The sequence below is a fragment of the Oncorhynchus masou genome, chromosome 29 (assembly GCF_036934945.1).
Source record: "Oncorhynchus masou masou isolate Uvic2021 chromosome 29, UVic_Omas_1.1, whole genome shotgun sequence".
Classification (NCBI taxonomy): Eukaryota; Metazoa; Chordata; class Actinopteri; order Salmoniformes; family Salmonidae; genus Oncorhynchus; species Oncorhynchus masou.
The window spans coordinates 40,715,730-40,742,386 of NC_088240.1; the positions used below are offsets into that span (position 1 = coordinate 40,715,730).

Sequence of the window (26,657 nt, forward strand, 5' to 3'; positions counted from 1 at the left end):
ATGATGAAGTTCCTTAATGAAGTTGTACCTTAATATGGCATGACTGGCTTGTGGTAATGGCTGGAGTGGAATAAGTGGAATGGTATCAAATCGAATGGATGCCATTCCAATTGTTCAGTTCCAGCCGTCCTCCCCTCAGCAGCATCCACTGATGAAGTTTGTGAAAAAGTACACTATATATACAAAAGTATGTAGACAACCCTTCAAATTAGTGGATTCGGCTATTTCACAGCCACACCCGTTATTGACAGGTGTATCAAATCGAGCACACAGCCATGCAATCTCCATAGACAAACATTGGCAGCAGAATGGCCTTACTGAAGAGCTCAGTGACTTTCAACGTGCTACTGTCATAGGATGCCACCATTCCAACAAGTCAGTTCGTCAAAATGTTGCCCTGCTAGACCTGCCCTGGTCAACTGTAAGTGTTGTTATTGTGAAGTAGAAACCTCTAGGAGCAACAACAGCCCAGTCGCGAAGTGGTAGGCCACACAAGCTCACAGAACAGGACCGGCGAGTGCTGAAGCACATAGCACATAAAATCGTCTGTCCTCGGTTGCAACACTCACTACCGAGTTCCAAACTGCCTCTGTTAGCAACGTCAGCACAAGAACTGCACACAAGCCTAAGATCACCATGCCAAGCGTCAACTGTAGAGGAGTAAAGCTCACTGCCATTGGATTCTAGAGCAGTGGAAACGCGTTCTCTGGAGTGATTAATCACGCTTCACCATCTGGCAGTCCGACGGACAAATCTGGTTTTGGCAGATGCCAAGAGAACACTACCTGCCCCAATGCATAATGCCAACTGTACAGTTTGATGGAGGAGGAATAATGGTCTGGGGCTGTTTTTCATAGTTCGTGCTCGGTCCCTTTGTTCCAGTGAAGGGGAATCTTAAAGCTGCAACATACAATGACATTCTAGATGATTCTGTTCTTCCAATTTTATGCAACAGTTTGGGGAAGGTCTTTTTCTTTTTCAGCATGACAATGTCCCCATACACAAAACAAGGTCCATACAGAAATTGTTTGTCAAGATCGGTGTGGAAGAACTTGACTGGTCTGCACAGATCCCTGACCTCAACCCCATCAAACACCTTTGGGATGAATTGGAACGGCGACTGCGAACCAGGCCTAATCGCTCAACATCAGTGCCCGACCTCACTAATGCTCTGTGTGACTGAATGGAAGCAAGTCCCCGCGGTAATGTTCCAACATCTAGTGGAAAGCCTTCCCAGAAGAGTGGAGGCTGTTACAGCAGCAAAAGGGGGACCAACTCCATGCCCATGATTTTAGAATGAGATGTTCGATGAGCAGGCGTCCACATACTTTTGGTCATGCCGTGTTAAATGTGTAAATGTGCAATATTTGAAGTTACAGATTCGTTCCCTTTGCCACTCATTGCAGACATACAACAATTCTAATACATGTTTCAAAACCAGTAAGTCTATCTTAATAACATTGTCATTACAATCATGCCCTTTTTTGTTGTTTTTTTACATAATATTATAACCTTCATCACATAGCTACAATAATTGGCCTTTCTTTTTAGGCCTTAGGGGCTCAACAACTAGCCTATTATTCTGTACACAAAACGCCACAAATTAACTAATGAACATACAGAACAGTAGTGCTCAGCAGAGCTATGCCTGTAAAATACACAACAATAGACATACCAAAAACAGTCAACAATAGCAGGGTCTCTCTCAGACGTCTGCCGTGGAGAGCAGCCAAGGCCGTGGAGTGAGTGGGACAGACACAGACATGATGCTGCAGCTGATGATGAGGCAGCGCATAGTAGATGGAGTGTGTGTGTGTGTGTGTGTGTGTGTGTGTGTGTGTGTGTGTGTGTGTGTGTGTGTGTGTGTGTGTGTGTGTGTGTGTGTGTGTGTGTGTGTGTGTGTGTGTGTGTGTGTGTGTGTGTGTGTGTGTGTGTGTGTGTGTGTGTGTGTGTGTGTGTGTGTGTGTGTGTGTGTGTGTGTGTGTGTGGAGATGGGAAGGAGAGACATTGATTTCCTGGTGGAGGTGGTTGCAGACATGCCAGGGCCTCAGCTGGTTGAGAAAGGCAGGGAGACAGGATGTCAGTAGTCAAATCAAGTCAAATTCTATTTGTCACATGCGCCGATTACAACTGGTGTAGACCTTACAGTGCAATACCTATCCTTAAGCCCTTAACCAACTATGCCGTTTTAAGAAAATACATTTTTAAAAAAGTAAGAGATAAAAATAACTAATAATTAAAGAGCAGCGGTAAATAACAATAGCGGGGCTATATACAGGGGGTACCGGTACAGAGTCAATGTGCGGGGGCACCGGTGTCGAGGTAATTGAGGTAATATGTACATGTAGGTAGAGATTTTAAAGTGACTATGCACAGATAATAACAGATAGTAGCAGCTGCGTGGGCGTGGGTGGCGGGTGGGGGTGGGGGCTTTGTAAATAGTCTGGGTAGCCATTTGATTAGTAGTCCTCTGGAACTGAAGAGATGAGAGGCTAATTAGGCAAAAACATGTTTTTCTATGGCAACTGCTCAACACTATAGTACATGTTTTGTGTCACAATGAGTGATGACCTAATAGACACCTCCAGAGAAGGCTCTTTTGGCCTAATCCACATAGAAGAATAGGAGAATATGGTGTTTCAGGGGGGAGACACCCTACAGCTGCTCAGTGCTGCGAGGCCTAGAGAAATCCCCACTAAGGCACTCCTAAGAGGGCCCAAAGTGCACCGCGAGGAAATGTTAAAATGCCAAACAGATGCCCAAAATAAAGAGAGCACAATCAAATCTCTGTGTCAGGAATCTCCCAGGGACACCATTTCACAGATGTTGCTAAATTTGTCTACAAAGCTAAAGGAAGCAGTGTTGTTAAATGCCAGAGTGCTCATGAGAGAGGGAGAAGACGTGGCACAAAGAGAACGTTGTGGTAGAGCCACGACAGAGACAGCGTTTGCAACCCTCCCTAACCCTCTGTTGATCAGTGGGCAAGATTTTACACATCACCCACGTAGGGACTCCCACTCAGGTCATTCTATAAACCACAGGAGGCTGCTGAGGGGAGAAAGGCTTATAATAATGGCCAGAACGGTGCAAATGGAATGGAATCAAACACCCGGAAACCATGTGTTTGATGTATTTGATACCGTTCCACCTATTCCGCTCCAGTCAATACCACAAGCCCGTTCTCCCCAGTTAAGGTGCCACCAACCTCCTGTGCTATTAACATAAATACAATTTGACATTTTGAAATGTCCATTTTAGTTCAGAGTCAAAATAGTTCAGTGGTATAGGAGGTTGGAAGTGATCATTTTCAGGCCAATTAAGCATTGTGGACAGAATATTGGTCTTGTTAAAGTTTCCAGCTGAATGAAGGCTTTACACATGTCTTGTCTATGAGTGTGTTAAGTCCTAAACTGAGAATGCAATGTCAGATGCATCATAGAATGAAGAGGCCCTCTAGTGCCTATAAAGTGTATTACAGGGGAAATAAAATACAGACGCAAAACACAGCATTCACACCACTGGAGGAAATAGTATATATTTAAATGTGATTCACACAGCAAGAAGGAACATTTAAAACATAACTAGCACTAAATGTTGTTTCGTAGACCTGCCAGTGTGTATGCCAGTCTAACGTGGTGGTACTGAAACTCATCTGTCGTGAGTCATCCAGATAAGCCTGAGGAAGCCATTTTCAGAGCTAGGGCTCACTAATAGTATTTCTGCTGAGTTATGTTTGTAATGGTTCAGCTACTCTCTGCAATGGAACTGCTACAGGCGACATACAATTGGCACTTCCCAAATAGCACCCTACTCTCTCCATAGTGCACTACTTTTCCCATGGGCCCTGTGCACTTCATTGGGAACAGGGTGCCATTTGGGACGTAACCACTCCCAGTATAGAGTAATTGGAATTGAACAAGAAGTGCATCCATTCCAAGATAATTTGTTACTATTTACCTAACGACAATTGCGAATACTTGACGACACAAGGGTCATCTGTTTGTTGTTTTTTTGATACGTGATCGGTTTTCTGAATCGGTAATGGATCGTCTTGGCCTTCCATCTTCATCAAATGAAGAACAGTGGGGCTGGGGGAAGGGGCGGGAGGTCTGGAGGAGTCAGAGACTGAGAACTCTGAAGATGATACTTTTGTTGGGGACTTAGAGAAAGTCTACTATTAGCAGAGAGAGAGAACCACACTGTATTTACCCCACAATATCAAATCAATCAAGGTGTCATGTTGAAACTTTAAATGCATCTCTCCAGTCAAGAATTTGTTATGCATTTCATGACATACATGCAGTGCCTATTCCTTGAACATGATTACTCTGGTAAATTTTATATAAATAAATCAATGTTCTGAAAAGTTTTTTTTTTTTTTTAAAGGCTATTACTTTTTGCATGTGCACCCAGTTCTCATCCTCAGAGGAAATGTACACAAGTAAAGTACAAGGGTGTGCTGGTAGCCTCAAGGTTGTGAGGTGTTCCGGTCTGAATCTCAGGGCTAACAGGGTTCATCTGACAGGGCTAGGCTGGAGTGGTTGCTGGCATCAAAATAACACACACACAGTACTTATTGCCAGCAGGTGACATTAAATTGTATTATGTGATCTGTGATCAAAGTTGATCCCTCGGTTGAGTTGATGCGTCTGTCACACGGCCACTGATCTTTGGAACAACAATACACAGAGCCAAGACTCGAGAACCAATCAGACTTCATTATCTGCTGGCAATAAACTGGACTGAATGTTGCTGAACTTCTCACAGTTGTACATGAGTATCTTAATAGGCTCATAATATGATTGTGAATAATAAGTAAAGAATTTACTACAGTCTTCATGCTACTTCATGTAGAAGTAGGGGAGAGAGGTACAAGAGAGAGAAGGAGTTTACCTGTAAGGGTGTATATGAGTAAAGGGGAAAGTCTGTAGATTTCTTGTACAGGCCTGAGCTGCAGTCTTTGGTTAAAACATTGAATATCTACAGTATTAGTCAAAAGTTTGGACATACCTACTCATTCAAGGGTTTTTCTTTATTTTTACTATTTTCTACAAGTGACTAGGCGTTGGGATTAATAATAATAATAATAATAATAATAATATTAAGAGTAAAAAACAAAGTAGCAGCAGTTTATTTGTACTATGGATCCCCATTAGCTGCTGACAAAGCAGCAGCTACTCTTCCTGGGGTCCAGCAAAATAAAGGCAGTTAATACAATTTTAAAACATTACAATATATTCACAGATTTCACCTGTAATAACCCTCAGGAAGACACAGTGTGCCCTCAGGCCCGTGCTCCACCAGAAAGTATGCACACTCCATGTATAATCTCCCAGCAATTTAATGGGTATTTAACAACGTTTCGGCATCACTGTGTCTTCCTGAGGGTTATTACACAGAGTGTGCGACTTTCTTTATTTTGATTGTTTATAGTTTATTCGCGGTTAGCACATCCACACAAACTATTATTCTGGGTGTGCGCCAGCTCATGTTTTTTAAAGTTTGCTAATCAGTCATTTTGTTAATGGCTGCATGCTTATTAGTAACTGGGATACGCAATTTCATAAATGTGTCAAGTGCAACGTCTGGTTGCTCCTCATTACACACCACAGACCAACAAATATTGTTAACATCCACATAAGAATCACTAAAAAACTTCTCGTATGACCTCTTATACACTATATTAGGCTTTGGTTTTCTTAGATATGGCTAATATATTGTGATCACTATATCCCGATGGATTTGGATACTGCTTTAAAGCACATTTCTATAGCATTAGTAAAGATGTGATCATTTCATGTTGATGATTTCATTCCTGTGCTGTTTGTAACTATCCTGGTAGGTTGATAACCTGAACCAGGTTGCAGGCACGAGTTACAGTTTGAAGATTTCTCTTGAGTGGGCAGCATGATGAAAGCCAGTTAATATTTAAATTACCCAGAAAATATACCTCTCTGTTGATATCACAAACATTATCAAGCATTTCACACATGTTATCCAGATACTGACTGTTAGCACTTGGTGGTCTATAGCAGCTTCCCACCAGAATGGGCTTTAGGTGAGGCAGATTAACCTGTAGCCATATTACTTTAACAGTATTTAACATGAGATCCTCTCTAAACTTTACATGAATGTGGTTCTGAATATAAACAGCAACACCTCCACTTTTGGCATTTCTGTATTTTCTGTAGATGTTATAACCATGTATTGCGACCCCTGTATCATCAAAGGTAATATCTAAGTGAGTTTAAGAGATTGTCAGAATATGAATGTCATCTGTTACTAGCAAATTATTAATTTCATGAACCTTGCTTATTAAGCTATATATGTTAATGTGGTGTCACGTTCGTCGTAACGAGAAGACCAAGGCGGCAGCATGATTAGAATACGTTCTTCTTTATTTACATGAAGAACACTAAACAAACTATCAAAACTAACGTGAAGCTATATAAACCGAGTGCTGACAGGCAACTACACATAGACAATAACCCACAAAACCAAAATGGAAAAATGGCAACCTAAATAGGATCCCCAATCAGAGACAACGATAAACAGCTGTCTCTGATTGGGAACCAATTCAGGCCACCATAGACCTACATTTACCTAGACAATACCAAAATCCCATAGATATACAAAAAACCCTAGACAAGACTAAAACATATACCACCGTCGTCGCACCCTGACCTAACCAAAATAATAAAGAAAACAAAGATAGCAAAGGTCAGGGTGTGACATGTGGGCTATTTTTAACACTTTTCTGGGATGCTTAATTGATTTCATTGCCTTACTGGGAATCTCAGCAGAAGTAGACATGCTCATGTTATCTATGTTAGTGCAGGGTGAGCTGCACACAGTGGACTTCCTTCTAGGGCACACCGCCTCAGTGCTAACAGTATAACTCTGGTTCATAGGCACATGATTAATGCATACAATACCTGTGGGATGAGCAGAGGCATTCAGGGCAGTAAGAGAGACATACATTAGGTTGCTTACATTGTGTCTTCCAACGCCCCTGGGATAAACTACATTTGCTGAAGCATTATGACAACTCAGCGACACAATGGTAGGGATTAACTGAGCTGGACTTGTGTCATTGTCTCAACACAGCCTTATAATGCTGTGAAAGGACCCAGTAACCCAAATGATTTGGGTGGATCCCATCCTCCTTCTAAAACAAGCTTTGTTTCCAGAAGGTATCAAAATTGTCAGTAAAAGTTACACCCACAGAGCTGCAATAGTCTCGTAGCCAGTTACGGAGGGCATGACGTCTGCTGAAACATTCAATGCCATAATTTAGGGAGGGCAGGGGGACAGATATTATGGGGTGTTTGTTGGTGTCAAGCAGTGACTCAATCAGTTCTTTAAAATCCATCTTCAGCTGTTCTCAGCTGCCCTTCATAATGTAATTGAATCGCACATGAACTATGGTAGACAAAGTGTTCCGATGCTGATTTAAAATGTTTGGGAGCAGCTTATTGATGTCCTGTACTTGTGCTCCAATGCAGCGAAGCTATTCCGTATGTCAATCTGCTCCAAACCACTTGCAGTCACTCCTGTCCGCTTAGAAGTATGCCGCTGCCTTCGGTTTCAATGACTTGTGACATGGGACCAACTCTGATTTCATTCTTCTTGCTGTTCTTCTTGTGTGAATAAAAGCTGTCTCGGAGCCTGTTGGTCTGAGACCCGACGTTCTGGTACCACTTGCTGACGGTAGCAGAGAGAACAATCCATGACTTGTGTGGCTGAAGTCTTTGGCAATATTTTGAGGATTCCTCTGACGCCGCCTAATATAGAGGTCCTGGATGGCGTGGAGCTCAGCCCCAGTGATGTACTGGGTCAACCCACCACCCTCTGTAGTGCCTTGCGGTCGAGGGTGGTGCATTTGCCGTACCATGCGGTGATGCAGTCAGTCAAGATGCTCTCGGTGGTGCAGCTGTTGAGGATCTGAGGGCCCAGGAGAAATCTCTTCAGCCTCCTGAGGGGGAAGAGGCCGCTGTGCAGATGTGTATGTGGACCATGTTAAGTCCTTAGTGATGTGGACACCGAGGAACTTGAAGCTCTCAACCCACTCCACTACAGCCCCGTCGAAGTGAATGGGGGTGTGCTTGTCCCCGTTTCCTGTAGTCCACGATCAGCTCCTTGGTCTTTCTGACGTTGAGGGAGAGACTGTTGTCCTGGCACAACACTTCCAGGTCCCTGACCTCCTCCCTGTAGGCTGTCTCAACTCTGTCTGTGATCAGGTCTACCACCGTTGTGTCGTCTGCAGACTTAATGATGGTGTTGGAGTTGTGCGTGGCCACGCAGTAGTACGTCTGAATGTACTCATGTACAGTATGTTTTTCTTGAATAGTGGAACATTGTTATGGATTTAAGTCAACAATTGTTTACATAAAGTGAAAGACGTGAAGACATGTGAAGGTAAGAGGTGACCTCAATGTGATCAAGACAAAGGAGATGATTGTGGACTACAGGAAAAGGAGGACTGAGCACGCCCCCATTCTCATCGATTGGGCTGTAGTGGAGCAGGTTGAGAGCTTCAAGTTCCTTGGTGTCCACATCACCAACAAACTATCATGGACTAAACACACCAAGACAGTCATGAAGAGGGCACAACAAAGCCTATTCCCCCTCAGGAGACTGAAAAGATTTGGCATGGGTCCCCAGATCCTCAACAGGTTCTACAGCTGCACCATCGAGAGCATCCTGGCTGGTTGCATCACTGCCTGGTATGGCAACTGCTCAGCCTCCGACCACAAGGCACTACAGAGAGTAATGCGTACGGCCCACTATATCACTGGGGCAAAGCTTTCTGCCATCCAGAAACTCTATACCAGGCGGTGTCAGAGGAAGGCTCTAAAAATGGTCAAAGACTCCAGCCACCCTAGTCATAGACGGTTCTCTCTGCTACCGCACGGCAAGCGGTACCGAAGCGCCAAATCTCGGCCCAAGAGACTTCTCAACGGCTTCTACCCCAAGCCATAAGACTCCTGAACAGATAATCAACATTTTTTGTGGAATTCATTAGGTAGAAATATTCTCCTGTAGCTAATTGACCTTGGAATCTGAGATTACCATAAATATGATAAAGTCATGATTTTCACGAGTGTTTGGTGCATGCTTTTGTACATATTATACCCCCCCATTCATGGGTGGGTTTAGGCTCCCATCATGTGGTTTAGGCTCCCATCATTTAGATTATTTTGGAACTGCACGGTCCATGCATCATGACTAGCTCACATTAGTTAGCAGTAATGTGACCAACATCAGTCACCATGTGTAATGGGTTTCTTCCAACTCCTCCTCTGACGAAGAGGTGGAACAAGGATCGGACCAAAATGCAACGTGGTTCGTTCGATACATCTTTAATGTTGAAGAACACGGACAATACAAAACAACAAACGTCGAAAACCGAAACAGCCCTGACTGGTGCAACAAACACAGAGACAGGAACAATCACCCACAAACACACAGTGAAACCCAGGCTACCTAAATATGGTTCCCAATCAGAGACAACGATAATCACCTGACTGATTGAGAACCGCCTCAGGCAGCCACAGACCAATCTATACACCCCACACAACCCCAAGACGAAACACACTACAAATAAACCCATGTCACACCCTGGCCTGACCCAATAAATGAAGATAACATAATAAATATAGACCAGGGCGTGACAGAACCCCCCCCCCCCCTAAGGTGCGGACTCCCGGACGCACAACAAAAACAATAGGGAGGGTCCGGGTGGGCGTCTGTCCATGTTGGCGGCTCCGGCTCGGGACGTGGAACCCACTCTATGAATGTCTTAGTCCCCCCTCCTCGCGTCCTAGGATTGTCCACCCTCGCCGCCGACCATGGGCTAGTAGTCCTCACCCAGAACCCTACTGGACTGAGGGGCAGCTCGGGACAGAGGGGCAGCTCGGGACAGAGGATGCCCAGCACTGAGAGGAAGCCCAGCACTGAAAGGAAGCCCAGCACTGAAAGGAAGCCCAGCACTGAAAGGAAGCCCAGCACTGAAAGGAAGCCCAGCACTGAGAGGAAGCCCAGCACTGAGAGGAAGCCCAGCACTGAGAGGAAGCCCAGCCAGGGAGTTGAATCCGGCAGATCCTGGCTGGCTGGCGGTTTTGGCAGGTCCTGGCTGACCGGCGGTTCTGGCAGATCCTGGCTGACCGGCGGATCTGGAAGAGTCTGGTTGACCGGCAGATCTGGAAGAGTCTGGCTGACCGGCAGATCTGGAAGAGTCTGGCTGACCGGCAGATCTGGAAGAGTCTGGCTGACCGGCAGATCTGGAAGAGTCTGGCTGACCGGCAGATCTGGAAGAGTCTGACTGACCGGCAGATCTGGAAGAGTCTGGCTGACCGGCAGATCTGGAAGAGTCTGGCTGACCGGCAGATCTGGAAGAGTCTGGCTGACCGGCAGATCTGGAAGAGTCTGGCTGACTGGCGGATCCTGGCAGACTGACGGCTCTGGCTGCTCCACGCTGACTGGCGGCTCTGGCTGCTTCACGCTGACTGGCGGCTCTGGCTGCTTCACGCTGACTGGCGGCTCTGGCTGCTCCATGCTGACTGGCGGCTCTGGCTGCTCCATGCAGACTGGCGGCTCTGTCTGCTCCATGCAGACTGGCGGCTCTGTCTGCTCCATGCAGACTGGCAGCTCTGGCTGCTCCATGCAGACTGGCAGCTCTGGCTGCTCCATGCAGACTGGCAGCTCTGGCTGCGCTAAATGGGCAGGAGACTCCGGCAACTCTGTAGAGGCGGAAGGCTCTGGCAGCGCTAAACAGGCGGGAGGCTCCAGCAGCACAGGAGAGGAGGAAGGCTCCGGCAGCGCTAAACAGGTGGGAGACTCCAGCAGCGCTGTAGAGGAGGAAGGCTTCCACAGCGCTGAGCAGGCGGGAGGCTCCGGCAGCGCAGGAGAGGCGAGGCACACTGTAGGCCTGATGCGAGGTGCTGGCACTGATGGTACTGGGCCGAGGACACGCACAGGAAACCTGGTGCGGGGAGCTGCCACCGGAGGGCTGGTGTGTGGAGGTGGCACAGGATGGGCTAGACCGTGAAGGCGTACTGGAGATCTTGAGAGCAGTGTTGGCACAGGACGTGCAAGGCTAGGGATGTGCACAGGAGGCCTGGTGCGTGAGGCTGGCACCAACTTCACCAGCCGACTAACACGCACCTCAGGACGAGTATGGAGCGCTGACCCAGGTGCCATCAAATCCCTGACACGTTCTGTCGGGCGAATTCCATGCAAAAAGCACCAACACAGCAACTCCCTCATTTCTCTCTCCTCCAATTTCCCCATTAACTCCTTCACAGTCTCTGCTTCGCTCACCTCCAACACCGGTTCTGGTCTCCTCCTTGGCTCCTCACGATAAACAGGGAGAGTGGGCTCAGGTCTGACTCCTGCCTCTGCCACACTCTTCCTGAGCCCCCCCCAAGAAATTTTTGGGGCTGACTCTCGGGTTTCCATCCGCGTCGCCGCGCTGCCTCCTCATACCAGCACCTCTCAGGGCGGCGATATTCTCCAGGCTGATCCCAGGGTCCTTCTCCGAACAATTTCTCCCCCCAAGTCCAGAAGTCCTGTGATCGCTGTTGCTGCCTTTGTTGCTTCTCCTGTGGCTCCTGCCTGTTGACACGTTGCTTGGTCCGTTTGTGGTGGGTGATTCTGTAACGGGTTTCTTCCAACTCCTCCTCTGACGAAGAGGTGGAACAAGGATCGGACCAAAATGCAACGTGGTTCGTTCGATACATCTTTAATGTTGAAGAACACGAACAATACAAAACAACAAACGTCGAAAACCGAAACAGCCCTGACTGGTGAAACAAACACAGAGACAGGAACAATCACCCACAAACACACAGTGAAACCCAGGCTACCTAAATATGGTTCCCAATCAGAGACAACGATAATCACCTGACTCTGATTGAGAACCGCCTCAGGCAGCCACAGACCAATCTATACACCCCACACAACCCCAAGACGAAACACACTACAAATAAACCCATGTTACACCCTGGCCTGACCCAATAAATGAAGATTGGACATGGTTTATGAAAACATTGCAACAAAATTATTACTTTTTCCAACCATTTTTTTATTGGAAAATGACTGTATAGTTATGCACTTGTAATTTGTATTTGCTAATACAGTAGATACCATGTTTAGCAAATAAACCCATAGTCCATGGGTTTACTGACCACAATCCATTGAATTAATATTAAGAAGTGTTGATTATTTGGTGTCTGGAGAGCACAGCGCATTTAAGAAAGCAGTGCGATATGCAACAACGCGTTATGTTTCCGCTCAAACGTTCACTGCTAGCGAGCGGGGCGCTTCATTTCAGTCGTGCTGAGCACCGGGTGTTCTGAATGTCTAGTGATGTCCCTGGTCCAGAGTCCATAGCCCGTCATTATTTAGAATTCGTTATTAGCTTTTCTTACACATTTTGGACAACTATACCAAACAAATTATGTAAAGTCAAATGAGTTTGAGGTTTAATGTCTCTTTATGTGTAACAGTGTCTTTGGACGTCATCTGAAATGAGGAGTTGAAGCTGTGTTCGTGTCTGTGCGAAACAGCTCTACTGCTCCAGTGACTCCTTCCCTCCAAGCTCCTTTAAATTCCTTCTGCATCATAGATTCCCACTGCATTCATGTTGTACTTCTTATACTTCAATTAAATATGTCTGCCTTGGATTGTAGGCGTTGTATTTTAGAGTTGACATTATCCTTGTCATTATATGTCTATTGTAGCTTTTAATTGAGCTGTGTTTATGTGAGTATTTGTGAATATGGAAATGTCATTAAAGCAGAAATGTTTTGTTTTCCTTGAACAGATTAGTTTATGAGGGCAGAGTGAGTCTGATCACCCAGGAGCTGGAGAGAGGCAACGTGTGTTTGAGGCTGAACGACATCAGGGAGTCAAGATCATGGATTCTACACACTGTACGTCAGCTCATCCGTGGAGAACAGCAGGAGGCGGCAATGGTGGATTTATCGGTCCATGATGGTGCTCTATAACGACAGTATACTGTTTATAAACACCTAAACACTATGACATTCAATTGGATAATATGTCAGATGTTGACTTGAAGGTAATAATGAATACATTTTGTTTTACATGATCATTAGTCTCATCCTGACTAATGGACAATTAGGAACATGGTATTTGGGCGAGTAATGACTTATTTCGCTGTTTTGTTTATTGACATCCACAAGGGTTTACATAGCCCTGCCTCCTCCCACAATACTGTACAGTATATCTACCGTAGTACCCCATTATTTCCCCTAATTAAATTCATGACCAGAAATGGGCCAATAACAACTTGCTGTTAATTAACCTAATGAAGCTAACCGGATCCCATTGGTGCCCACAGTCCCTACATGAGAGAGGATTGAGTTATTGGAGTAGCCTGATTCACGGTGTCTTGCTCGTCTTGTATTCAAGTGATGTAGTCTACCACACCTCTGGTTCAGCCTCAAGAGTATTTACTACGTGAGACCCAGGGGGTCAAGCTGAAGAGGGAGGAATCAGCTGGTGAGCTTGGTAAGTGTGAGAGTCTGGAGGAGAGAAGATTGATATATAATCATGTTCCCAGAGCCAATCAGTTTGACAGACTAATTCATGAATGATAACCAATAAATCAGTTAATTATTAACCATTATCCGATGTATTGATTGTCATTATTTAACCTGTCAAACGGAATAATATCGATAATGTTCTCTTATGTTGATTTTATAATGGTTGATAATCTGATGACGGTTGACATCAGAGAGGCTGGACGAGAAAAACTAATCCTGTAAGGTTTTTGTATATATTTTTATTTAAATTTGTATTTAAATGTTCACCTTTATTTAACCAGGTAGGCTTTTTGTATTGATGCATGGATGGATGATTGAATAAATCTGATTTGATTTGCCAATCAGAAATCAATAACGCATAATTGGTAATTAATTAGATATCAAGGTGGAGAACAAAACAAGTGGAGAGAAACATACATTTTGGGTCATCAAATGAATATTACTAATAATCATCCATATTATTGTATTTTCCATAGGTGGGAGAAATGGGAAAAAGACTGGAGGAAATAGAGAGGCAACAAGAGGAGATGAGGGGAGACATGGAGTGAATCTAAAAAGGGAGATACAGGAGAGTAACAAGCAACTACAAGACAAGGAGAAACAAAATCAGATAACTACTGGACGGGATGCCAGTAACGAGAAAATGACATGGTGAGATAGAATGTTGATACATAGCTGAATAGTTCCAACTACTCATACGTCACAGAAGCGATGCATTAACTTAACTGCTTGTTTAGGACTGTGTATTCCTTATGCACACTTTTCCAGTCATGCTGTTCGATGTTTTGTTTTCCTGATTTTGATCTGTGATTTTGACTGACTCACAACACCCCAAACAGTTCTGGGTGTTAAGTGTTTTGTAACAGTGGGAGAAGGGACCCCACACTCCCACTGAGAAGGAGAAACAGCATGGAGTGGAATCCTCCACTCAGTGAGTTAATGTATTTTTTTTATATAGGGGTGGAGTTATTAACAGTGAGTTAATGTTTCTTACTCTGGGTTTTAAAATGTTTTTAAAGTGGTCCAACCTACAGAGTTGAGCAGTGCTGTGTGTTGGTCTGTGCTGTGTGTTGGTCAGTGCTGTGCGTTTTTCCTAGTTGTAAGTCAGCCTCAAACACCTCAAACACACAAGTTTTCCTACAATAAAGTCCCCGGCCACTAGGAGCGCCGCCTCTGGGTGAGCATTTTTTTGTTTGGTTATGGCCTTATACAGCTCGTATAAGGCAGTCTTAGAGCTAGCATCAGTTTGTAGTGGTAAATAGACAGCTATGAAAAATATAAATTAAAACTCTTGGTAAATAGTGTGGTCTCCAGCTTATCATGAGATACTCTACCTCAGGCGAGCAAAACCTCGAAACTTCCTTAATATTAGATTTCGTGCACCAGCTGTTATTTACAAGTAGACACAGACCACCACCCCTATAGATGCACCAAAAACCCAGCCAGCTGTATGTTATCCATGTCGTCGTTCAGCCACGACGCGGTGAAACATAAGATATTACTGTTTTTAGTGTCCCGTTGGTAGCATAGTTTTGGTCGGTGCTCATCCATTTTATTATCCAATGATTGCACATTGGCTAATAGGACTGATGGTAGAGCCAGACTACTCACTCGCCGTCAGATCCTTACAAGGCACCCTGACCTACGTCCCCGATATTGCCGTCTCTTCTTCATGCGAATGACAGGGATTTGGGCCTTGTCAGGTGTCGGAAGTAAATCCTTTGCGTCCAACTCCTTAAAGAAGAAAAATCTACATCCAGTACAAGGTGAGAAATCGCTGTCCTGATATCCAGAAGCTCTTTTCGATCATAAGAGATGGTGGCAGAAACATTATGTACAAAAAAAACACAATAGCACAATTTGTTAGGAGCCCGTAAAACGGCAGCCATCTCCTCCAGCACCATCATCAAGATGAGACAGAATGTTGGACTTTGCTGTCTGTGTGCTCTGGGACCCCCGCCTTCCTCCACAGTACCAGTGGAGCCCCCTAAAAGCTGCTGGAGAGAATGGAGATGTTTGCAGAAGGTTGTTGGGGGGACACCCATGCTGACGGCCTGAAAGAGCAGAGCACTGAGCAGTTTCTCCAAGAAGGGAGTCAGGACCTCCAGCAGCTTGTAGAGAAATGTGGGAGCAGGTACTACGTCCTCAACATTAAGGACAGGGCCCATGGCACTCAGGTCTCAGATCTGCTGGAGCAGGTACCACGTCCTCAACATTAAGGACGGGGCCCATGTCACTCAGGTCTCAGATCTGCTGGAGCAGGTAGAGGAGATGGTGGCATAAAACAGTGTTTCTACAGCAGTCAGACCTACCAGGAGGCAAAGGCCAAGTCAGAGAGATGGAGGGAATAATACAAAAAAGAGAGAGAGGGGTGAGGAAAGAGAGATGACACAGTTCTGCAGCTCCTTCTCAAGCTTCTATCTAAAGAAAGATGCAGTAGTTCAGAAGCTCAAGGGAGATATCACGATACTTCATGAAATAATAACTGAATTAGAGACAGTTGAAATAAGAAATACAATTTTTAAAAAAGAGCTGGGGAGGGAGACAGTACTGAAGAGATGTACAGAGAAGATGAGATAGAGGAAAGACGGGCAGGCTATTAAGGAGATAAAAGAGAGGCCAAAGTTGACGCAGAGCGAAGCCTGATGAAGATAGTCCTGACTGATTTACAGAGGGACATCTTAATCTCAAAGACTAAAGATGCAGAGGGAGTTCAGCAGACAGATGGAGAAGGATAAGAGGGGATGAAGGATGGAGTGACAAACCGAACTTGAAAGAGCTCAGTCAAGCTCACTCAGGGTTAGAGGAGACTGGTTGGTGTGAGGAAGAGGTCAGTTGGCACTGATATGAGTGTTGGGCTGGGTGAGGAGAAACTTCTCCACAATCTGATGTGATTCACCATCTCAGTCCATGTGTAGAACCAGATCAGATCTACTGTCCACTGGTGTATGTTATCCTGACCGTGGGGAAAGCAGGTCTGAATAAATGTCTGGTCCTATCCACTGTGTCTAGAGAAGGAAGAGGGGAAGGTTCTGTAAAGATTTTTGATGAGACGGAATTCCAAAACAAAGTACATTAGCAACCTTGCACTGGAATGGACTTTTAGAATGAGAGAACCACATTGTATTACCCCACACAATTTATTTATTGAATCAATCAAAGCGCACAGTATGTTTCATGTTTAACCTTTAATTATAAAACAGTAAATTTGGATCTTGTATGCCGATTGACTGATTGCCGTTAGTTATTCACGATAATCCACAGGTAATGCCTATTAACAGTTAAATGTTATTTGTCAATGCACATCCACTGTCCCACAGCCCAGCCAGGAAATTCATAAACTTTATCTCCTCTGGGAAAAAAGCATCTAGCGACCACAACGGAAATAAGTCTGACATCATTGTGCAATCCAGTCCCGTAAAAAAAAAAAAGTATTTTTATTTTAATCAATCAATCAATTTACAATCCATTATTTCCCCAAGTTTATAACACCATAGGAACCTCATCCCAATCACAATACAACCAGCATGATTTTGTGATAAACATTTATTTAGTAACTGTGAGTAACTACACTTGTAGTGTTCACATTACATGTAATCTGCAATTTGTCAAAATGATACATTTATAAAAATTTTAGAAATATAAATCTACATACATCTAATACAAAACAAATATAGATGTGATAATTCACCGGTCTGTTTAGTATTGCAAATTTGTAATATCGTGGACACGTGCTTGCAAGGAAGATCTCTAAACTGATGCTCAAATACGATAACATGACTCTGTGCTTAAATAAAAAATACAATTTAAAAAACATTCTTAAAAAGAGCCCAGGGTAAGTTGCAAATAATGCTGATAACACAAACACACCAGTCACTTTGGGCTTGTTTGGTTGAGGAAGAAAAAAAATGTAGATAACTTGAAGGAAATCAAATACCTTTAAATAAATGGATAAAGCACAAACAGCTGGAATGTGGATAATGTCAAAGGTAATGTTATAAATATTAACATCTGAAATCTGCTATAACTGAAAAGTAAGTAGAAAAGAAAGTGCACAAACAGAGCAAAAAGTAATCAAGCCCATTTTCAAGCCCATTTCTGAGTGTGTCGGAGAAGGTGAGTGTCTTAGCAACGCAGCTTTTAGGGTCGTTCCACGAAATGAGTGCCTTTCGCATCCCTTTGATATTTAAAGGAGAAATTGTACACAAATACTGCATTTTAAAAGCCTGTCATATTAAAACGAAGTGCCCTTTAAAATAGACCACATGGAAAATGAAATAAATCTGATCCGTAGCCCTTTACACTCGCAGCGCTGTGTGGGTTTTTGACTTGACAGCCTTTCCGAACTTGAGCACCTCGCCCGACAAAATGTTGTCCTCATCCCTCCCGCTAAGCGTCATACAAGCAAGCCACGAGGACAAATGTGCAGTTCACGTTTCCATATCATAAAACTCATGTCATGTACAGTGTCAACGTTTATGATCACTATGTTTGACGTACAGCTACAAGACGCCATGAAGTCACACCCTTGGTTGTTCTGAGCAGAATGAGCCCGTTTGTTAATTGTGAGAAACTCGCCATGGCGCACACGCCTGAAGGCACTCATGACTCCTTTCAATGCTCACCAAAATGGGGATCGGCTTCCCCGAATTGCATTGTGAAAGCCTAACCCTGTAATATCATATGTTATAACTTAAGCTAGTCGTGTTGGATGCAGGGTTGTGTTCCAAACAAATCAACTACAAGTATGTTGCTCCAGTTCCTCAAAGGAACAGCTAGGAGATCTAAAAAAACAACCCCACCTTATAGTTGGAAGACTGTCATAAAAGTGCATTACAATTTCTTAGGAACAGTGCACACTTTAGAGAGGTGTGTGTGGCCACTTGAAGACACCAGTTAGTCCTCTCACTGCAAACCCTTTGTCATTCCGATGTCTTGTGTTGCACCTACCCCACATATTCTTATCATGTTACTGAATGTAGCCATAGTATTTTCAGATTTCGTTATCAACAAATGTGACAAAAAAAAGCACATTAAAATGTTTTTAAAAATGCACATAAAAGCAACAGTATAATGATTGGATTCAATCTTGTGTCAGATGAACTGTTGAGTCATCTTTGGCCTACTAATTTCGCCATCATCTCAAAACTGTTCCCTTTCAATCGCTAACATGGTCATGCATATGCTTTTCATATTTCTTCTGTAAGACACATTTCAACTTAGCCACATCCATATAGGCCAGTGTAAAGGGCTAATATGAATAAAGACTTGAATAAAGTGCCAAAATTATTCAGCATTTTGTCCCTCTGTGCATCCTATTCCTTATCAAATATGTTTTTCAAAAGGAATATTGAACATCTAATAGTCAAATCACAGTGTAAAAGCAGATGAGCTGGTTCTACTCTTCCAGGACATTTTCTGGTGTTTCGTGGTGGAAAACTGAGGAGGGTCAAGAATAACACATCGACCTTGTTACCCATAGATAGAGGGGCTAGAAATGTTTTAACAAGAAAAACATTGATTTGAAGCTTGCATTCCATCGCCCCTTCCTGTTGCACACAACGTGCTTCCATTCCCCGTAAACAAGGAAATAAGCTACACTACTCAAAAAGCACCTAATTGGTGGAACGACCCATTGAAGAGATTAAAGGCTAAAACACAGGGGATATCATCTGTTAGTCTTGTACCGGTCGTGTCGTTCATTCCTCTTCCTCCTCCTCCTCTTCCTCCATCACCTCCACCAGTAGTTCGGCTGTGCACGTGGCCTCGCCCAGGCTGTTGACAGCCTTGACGGTGTATTTGGCATCGTCGTCGCCGTTCACTTCCGAGATCACCAGGCTGCAGTTGCCCTCCTCGTCGTAATCAATCTGGAAGTGGCGGGTCTCCTTGATTGGCTGTTCGTCTTTGTACCACACCACCTCTGGATCAGGGTAGCCTGGGAAAACACAAACAATCTTTATACTGTAATATGTCTCTCAAATGGCACCTCCTATTCCCTGGCCTATAGGGGCCCGGGTCCATACATGTCAATTAGGAGATTGTGATGTATGTAAATGAGGAGGTTGTTAGACATTACCCTCGATCTTGCAGTCAAATCTGGCTGCGCTCCCCTCCACCACCTCCACATCCTTGATGACTGAGCTGAAGGTGGGCTTGACCTGGGTTTTCTCCTCATACTCTAGGCATTCAAGGAACTGGTTGTCCTCTATGAAACATGGGACAATTGGGGGGGGGACAAAATTACACATTGATTTTGCCTCAAGTTGAACTTAAAGTGGCACTATGCCATTTCCTGGTTGCTAAAACTCTAGTAGTTCACCTAATTTCAGTTTATGTGGCAAAATAAGCTAGTATAGTGTAGAGAATCATTGTACCATCTAAACCGCTGTGAAATATATTTCCCCATAACCAAAAATATGGTTGCTTCAGCCGTTTGAATCTGGTGTAAAAAAAAACGAAAGTAAAAAGACGCAAAAACAAAACTTAAGGGGAAGCATAGAACTAGCACACATAGAACATGTGTGAATTTGGTCAGGTTGCAAAAAGTTACATATAGCCACTTTAACCACTTAACCAAAAACTGCTTTGAGTTTGCTCGGGGGTACATCAGAAAGGTTTGGAACATTCAGAAGGAGGTAAAAGAAAGAAGCCGGGCCACCTTCAGTAGGGGAGCCTTTCTTGGCACTGACGCCCGCCAACATCGCCATTGATGACAGCCTTCCGATGGCCCGCACTGCATGTCCGGTTTTCTGCCGTGAAATCAATGATACACTCGTTACATTCTGTCGCAGTACAAACAGTCCTTGGTATAGGAATAGACATCATCAAGAAATGTTACGAGGACACTTATGAATTAATGGCCTTGTTTGTAACAATAAGAAATGACCTGTTAGTTGGCCATGAAGTACAGGGTAGGGCTGTGTCCTATAGGCAGGATATTAAGGAGATAAGGGAGAGGCCAGAGTTGACACAGAGGGAAGCCTGAGGAAGATGGTCATGACTGATTTACAAAGAGACAATCTCAAAGACTAAAGATGCAGAGGGAGTTCAACAGACAGATGGAGAATGATAAGAGGGATGAAGGATGGAGAGACAAACAGAACTTGAAAGTGTTGGAGGAGAGACTGGTGTGAAAAGGAAGAGGTCAGAGGGCACTGACAGGAGTGTTGGGCTGGGTCAGGAGAAACTCGTTAAGTTGGCTTCTCCACAATCTGATGTGATTCACCATCTCAGTCCATGTGTAGAACCAGATCAGATCTACTGTCCACTGGTGTATGTCATGCTGACCGTGGGGAAAACAGGTCTGAATAAATGTCCCAAATGGCACCCTATTCCATTTATAGTGCACTACTTTTGACCAGAGCTATATACGGCATTGGCTGCCATTTGGGACGCAATCTATGATCTTAAAATGTTGCTTCTATAAACAAAGCATGGTGGATAACTTGATCCCTGAGATTGATGCCTTCAGACTTTGTACATTTTGATCAAAAACACAGGTCAAACGGACATCTCTCCACTTTCACCGTCTCTACAGTTTTGTGTTCTAGTTTTCCGAAGTAATACACGCAGTTTGTACTTTTCAACCTCATGAACTACTAATGGACCTCCATGGTGACCGCTTCACACAACGAGAGGTTTGCTCATGGGTGAGCACTCAAAGAAGGAGTTTAACTGCAGGGACTTGGAAGCTCAGGGTACGCTAACAGACAACAGCACAGTGATTTTCGCAGCGCCTCTAACAGTGGAACTTTAGCCAAACTCACAGTGCACTGTATCTAGCACATTTTCTCAATCTCAAACCTGTTTGGGTGGATTAATACGGTACGACACCGCTCCAACAGTGCTCGTCTCGTGATTAAGACGGATGGCCATATGTTGATCTGTAACCGGAGACATGGTCTGCATCCCCAAATGTCACCCTATTCTATAGTGCACTACTTTTGACCGAGGCTCATAGGGTGCCATTTTGGGACACAGTACACGATCTGGTTCTGCTGTTACCTACCTGCCATTTCCTTCTCAAGATGTACTTCTTCATCCTCTCCTTGGACAGCTTCTTGGCCTCCATTTTGCCAGTGTCTTGTTTTAGCCACGGGTGCTCATAGCACTGATCGCATGTCAGCCTAGCCCTACGATCACAGAGACACATGCACATTGAGAGGCGCAAAGACTTTATTCACACTGTATTACAAAACATCAGACAGAGATTTGGACCGAGATCTGGGGCTACGTCCCAAATGGCATTGTATTCCATACATAGTGCACAAATGCCACTCTATTCCGTACACTACTTGATGATAAAGTATGGTAAAGTAGTGCACTATGGAGGGAATACTGTGCCATTTGGGACACACAGGGCTCTTTAATCAAGCCGTGTTTCAGCGCGCCTCATGTTGCTTACTTCATATCTTTCTTCAGCAAGTTGGTAATGAAGTCCTTGGCGTGGTCTGAGATCTCATCGAAGGCGTCGTCTTCAAAGTCCCAAGTGGCCGAGGTCACATTAGAAAGGGTCTCGTTGTCGTTATCCCCCATGAATGGGGACAGGCCACTCACCCTGAGGAATGGAGAGAGAGGGGGAGGTTGGAGAGAGGTGGAGCGCGAGAGAGAGAGAGCGAGAGAGACAAAGAAAAAGAGAGCGAGAGAGAGATAAGTATAATGAACGCTTGACCTACAAAAGGGCTACCAAAAACCACTTCTGCTCTGCATGGAAAATGCGCCACACCCTGCCGGGCCCCTAAACAGCGCTCACTGGTGAGACTTGGTAAGTGTTCATCACTTTCAACGAAGCCAGTCTTATTGGGCACACCCAGATGTTTTCCGTGCTAGACATAGGTCTTATATCGGTACACCACAAAAGCTTTTTATCCACCATGTACACTTTGAGTCAGGACTCTGTAACAGGATGGATGAAACCTAGCATGCGTCCCAAATGGCACCTTATTCCCTTAAGGCTTTGGTCAAGAGTAGTGCCCTACATAGGGAACAGGCAGCTGTTTGGGATGCACCACTGAAATCTCTGAGGCAATAGAGATCAGACAGCCTTACTTCTAACACTGCTATGTAAGCAGTGTGTAATAAATCTTTGTGGATCGAGGAGACCTCACAGAGGTTTGGGGCACTGGAGAGTATTGCTCTGCTCGGTCTCTATATCCATTTACAGGCATAGAGGTTGGAGAGGCCCAAACACTGCCTGCCTGCGGAAAGTAACTGTTGCTGTGAGCATGGAAGCCCAGAGAAATCCAATAAGGCAGCTTTGAGATTAGGGATACGGTAGCAAATATACATTATTTGAATAGTGCCTTATAGATTACCTACAGATGCTCAAATGATCAACAAACTATACTAATGCAACAGCTTACTAGGTTACAGTTAGCGTTAGGTTAAAGGTTAACGTTAGGTTAGGATAAGGGTTAGGTTTAGAGTTAATGGTAGGTTAGGATAAGGGTTAGTTATAGGGTAAACATTAGGTTAGGTTAAGGGTTAGGTTTAGGGTTAACATTAGGTTAGGATAAGGGTTAGGTTTAGGGTTAACGCTAGGTTAGGATAGGGGTTAGGTTGAGGGTTAACGCTAGGTTAGGATAGGGGTTAGGTTGAGGGTTAACGTTAGGTTAGGATAAGGGTTAGGATTAGGGTTAGCGGATAGTTTGTATAAATGTTGTTGACAGTTGAACATTTACAGACCATCCATTTGGGAATATCCAAATAAAGTGTTAACATAGAAGCTTACTCATTACAAGTAAGAATGGTTATAAGTGGTTATAAGGGTCATTATAACTGGTTTGACACTCACAGGATGTAGCAGATGACCCCTATACTCCACATGTCTGTTGGGTAACTGATTGCTTCATAGTTGATCACTTCAGGGGCCACAAACTCAGGGGTTCCAAACAGAACTTTCAATGTTCCAGAGCTTTCTAGGAGCACACAGGGGAAGACGGTTTCAAAAATGAAAATGGTGTTCATTTAGCATTCATTAGAATAGGAAGTTAATGAAAAGATAGACGTCGCTATGATTCTGAATTGGGATGCAAAATTCCAGTAACTTTCCCAAATGGAAGATTCCTGGAATCAGTAGGATATTCCAGGAATCCTCCCACCAGGATTTCTGGGAAACATCGAAATTTGGGGAAAGTTACCGGAATTCCGCAACCCTATATCTGAAAATGCCCCTATGCACACGAGGCCTGGTTACCTAGTCTGCGAGCGAGGCCGAAGTCAATGAGTTTGATGGTGTTCCCGGTCTTGTTGACACACATGATATTCTCAGGCTTGAGGTCCAGATGAACGATGCCCTGCTTGTGGATGTAGTGAACACCGTCCACAATCTGCAGCATGTACTTAATGACCTCCCTTTCTGTCAGCTCAAAGTCTTCATCGATGATACGCTCAAACAGCTCCCCACCAGAGATCCTGCAGAGAGCGAGAGAGAGAGAGAGAGAGAATGTTGGTTGAGATCCTGCAAAACACATTACAGCCAAATATGGAAATCCTTCACCGGATATCAAATACTTGTCATTTTAGAGTATCTCGAATATCTTTTTCTAGCTTTGACAGCTTACAAGACATATCATCTAAATTTAGTACTAAGGACAATTGCGGTTTTAAATGAGAGTCAAGTGAGTCCAGTGGTCTTGTGTCAGTGTACCATTTGATAATGCTATAAAAAAAAACAGAGGGGAAATGGTCCAGTCTAATGTGTTTACATCTCAAATACTTGGCAAGTGAACTTTTTCCAAGCATCACCACATAAAAAAGCCAAAATGTCTGTCTGAAGTGTCTGTCTGGTCAAAATGAATCATTAGCCACGAATAATGGAGATGTTTAAATGCAAATCAATTTCCTTTGAAAATAAACGTTATCATATCAATTTTCATACTCAGATACACTACATCAGTTTGTGGACACCCCTCCAAACTAGTCGATTTAGCCATTTCAGCCACACTCGTTGCTGATAGGTGTATCAAATCGAGCACACAGCCATGCAATCTCCATAGACAAACATTGGCAGTAGAATGGCCTTACTGAAGAGCTCAGTGGGATGTCACCTTTCCAACAAGTCAGTTTTATCAAATGTCTGCCCTGCTAGAGCTACCCTGGTACTGTAAGTGTAAGTGCTGTTATTGTGAAGTGGAAACGTCTAGGAGCAACAATGGCTCAACGAAGTGGTAGGCCACACAAGCTCAAAGAACGGGACCGCCGAGTGCTGAAGCACGTAGCCCGTATAAATCGGCGTGGCTAAATGGAAGCAAGTCCCCAGAGCAATGTTCCAACATCTAGAAGAAAAGCCTTCCCAGAAAAGTGGAGGCTGTTATAGCAGTAAAAGGGGTAACAACTCCATAATAATGCCCATGATGTTGGAATGAGACGTCCGACAAGCAGGTGTCCACATACTTCTGGCCATGTAGTGTCATTTGTTACACACAAGTGCCAAGTGAAAATCCTCAAGATCAAAACTGCAAATGGACCTGTATTCATTCCAGTTGTATGCCTACTAAATAACCCTCTGTTTACATTTCTAGTAAACTATATAGGAACGCGAAGTGAGTCACCAAAAGCACTCACAAACTTTTACAGATGCACAATCGAGAGCATCCTGTCGGGCTGTATCACCGCCTGGTACGGCAAGTGATCCGCCCACAACCGCAAGGCTCTCCAGAGGGTAGTGAGGTCTGCACAACGCATCACGGGGGCAAACTACCTGTCCTCCAGGACACCTACACCACCCGATGTCACAGGAAGGACATAAAGATCATCAAGGACAACAACCACCCGAGCCACTGCCTGTTCACCCCGCTATCATCCAGAAGGCGAGGTCAGTACAGGTGCATCAAAGCTGAAACCGAGAGACTGAAAAAGAGCTTCTATCTCAAGGCCATCAGACTGTTAAACTGCCACCACTAACATTGAGTGGCTGCTGCCAACATACGGACTCAACTCCAGTCACTTTAATAATGGAAAAATAGATGTAATAAATGTATCACTAGCCACTTTAAACAATGCCACTTAATATAAATGTTGGTTATTCGTTAATACTCGTTGGTTATTACTGCATTGTCGGAGCATTACGCTACACTCGCATTAACATCTGCTAACCATGTGTATGTGACAATAAAACGTGATATAGGGAATAGGGTAACCTAAATGAATAAACTTTTTGTAACGTATGGGTCAAATATACTCACATTTCCAAAACCATGACGATGTCTGACTTGCCTTCGAAGGCATCAATGCACTGGACAAGTTTGGGGTGATGGAGGGAGTTCATTATTGCAATCTCTTGTCTCACATTATCTTTCTCTTTTGCAGAGTAGGCCTTGATGAACTTTCCAGCCCAGTGCTTTTTCGTTCCCTTCTCCAAAAGTTTGAATACCTGTCCGAATTTCCCCCTAAAGCACAGAAAAGGATCATTTTTGGGAGTCTGATACAGACGATATCATGGATGAGAGGCATGCGCACAGTAGGCCTGCTGCACATGTAGATACACGTGTCAATGTGGACCAATGCTTTGCTGACCAACATGTTGTCCACATCCCAAATGACACCCTATAATAGTGCCCAAATTTTGACCAGAAACCTATAGGCCCTGGTCAGAAGTAGTGTACTATATAGGGAATATGGTGCCTTTTGGGACATTGTAGTTGTTGATAGAAGGGTACTCACGTTCCGAGCCGCTCTTCCACATCATACAGATCCTTTACTTTCACATCTGTTCTAACGATCACATCTCTGTAGTCTGGCTCTTTCTCTGAACATAGGAGCATGACACTTATGAGTCAGTATGGATGTTTATAGTCACTGTCATAGCACATTATAAAGGGCATTACAAGGCAGTAGAAAGGATATTATAAAACCTTTTACGTATCATAGAAGATGTTCCCAAAAGCATTTTTTAAAGAAATCAGTTACTTATAAACTTGGAATATTGGATTGGATTAAACATACCTTCATCATCCTCAACCTCCTCCTTTTCTGTTAGAATAAATGATCAGAAAGGTTGTTAGTCATTAGTATGACTCAATCATTATTATTATGAATTAATCATCATTAATACAAATCTATGTCTGACAATGAAAATGGCTTGTT

General features: G+C 44.0%; 1 protein-coding gene and 1 long non-coding RNA gene across 5 annotated transcripts in view; one reads left to right on the forward strand and one right to left on the reverse strand.

Moving 5' to 3' along the window:
- LOC135519659 (uncharacterized) overlaps positions 1 to 13,115 on the forward strand; it is a 93,080-nt gene extending 79,965 nt beyond the window's left edge. The window contains exon 3 of the long non-coding RNA XR_010452311.1: positions 12,827 to 13,115. This is a non-coding gene — a long non-coding RNA (uncharacterized LOC135519659). The remainder of the gene's footprint in view (positions 1 to 12,826) is intronic.
- A 3,869-nt stretch (positions 13,116 to 16,984) lies between these two features.
- Positions 16,985 to 26,657, reverse strand: part of LOC135519660 (myosin light chain kinase, smooth muscle-like) — a 94,775-nt gene continuing 85,102 nt past the window's right edge. For all 4 annotated transcript variants that reach the window (XM_064944903.1, XM_064944902.1, XM_064944904.1 and 1 more), the window contains 10 exons: positions 26,517 to 26,543; positions 26,235 to 26,319; positions 25,757 to 25,960; positions 23,767 to 23,984; positions 23,365 to 23,488; positions 21,976 to 22,128; positions 21,580 to 21,703; positions 20,230 to 20,320; positions 19,648 to 19,776; positions 16,985 to 19,506 (listed from right to left, as the gene is read on the reverse strand). In XM_064944903.1, the coding sequence (XP_064800975.1) occupies positions 19,271 to 19,506; positions 19,648 to 19,776; positions 20,230 to 20,320; positions 21,580 to 21,703; positions 21,976 to 22,128; positions 23,365 to 23,488; positions 23,767 to 23,984; positions 25,757 to 25,960; positions 26,235 to 26,319; positions 26,517 to 26,543 (1,391 nt within the window). In that variant the 3' untranslated portion in view covers positions 16,985 to 19,270. The remainder of the gene's footprint in view (positions 19,507 to 19,647; positions 19,777 to 20,229; positions 20,321 to 21,579; positions 21,704 to 21,975; positions 22,129 to 23,364; positions 23,489 to 23,766; positions 23,985 to 25,756; positions 25,961 to 26,234; positions 26,320 to 26,516; positions 26,544 to 26,657) is intronic.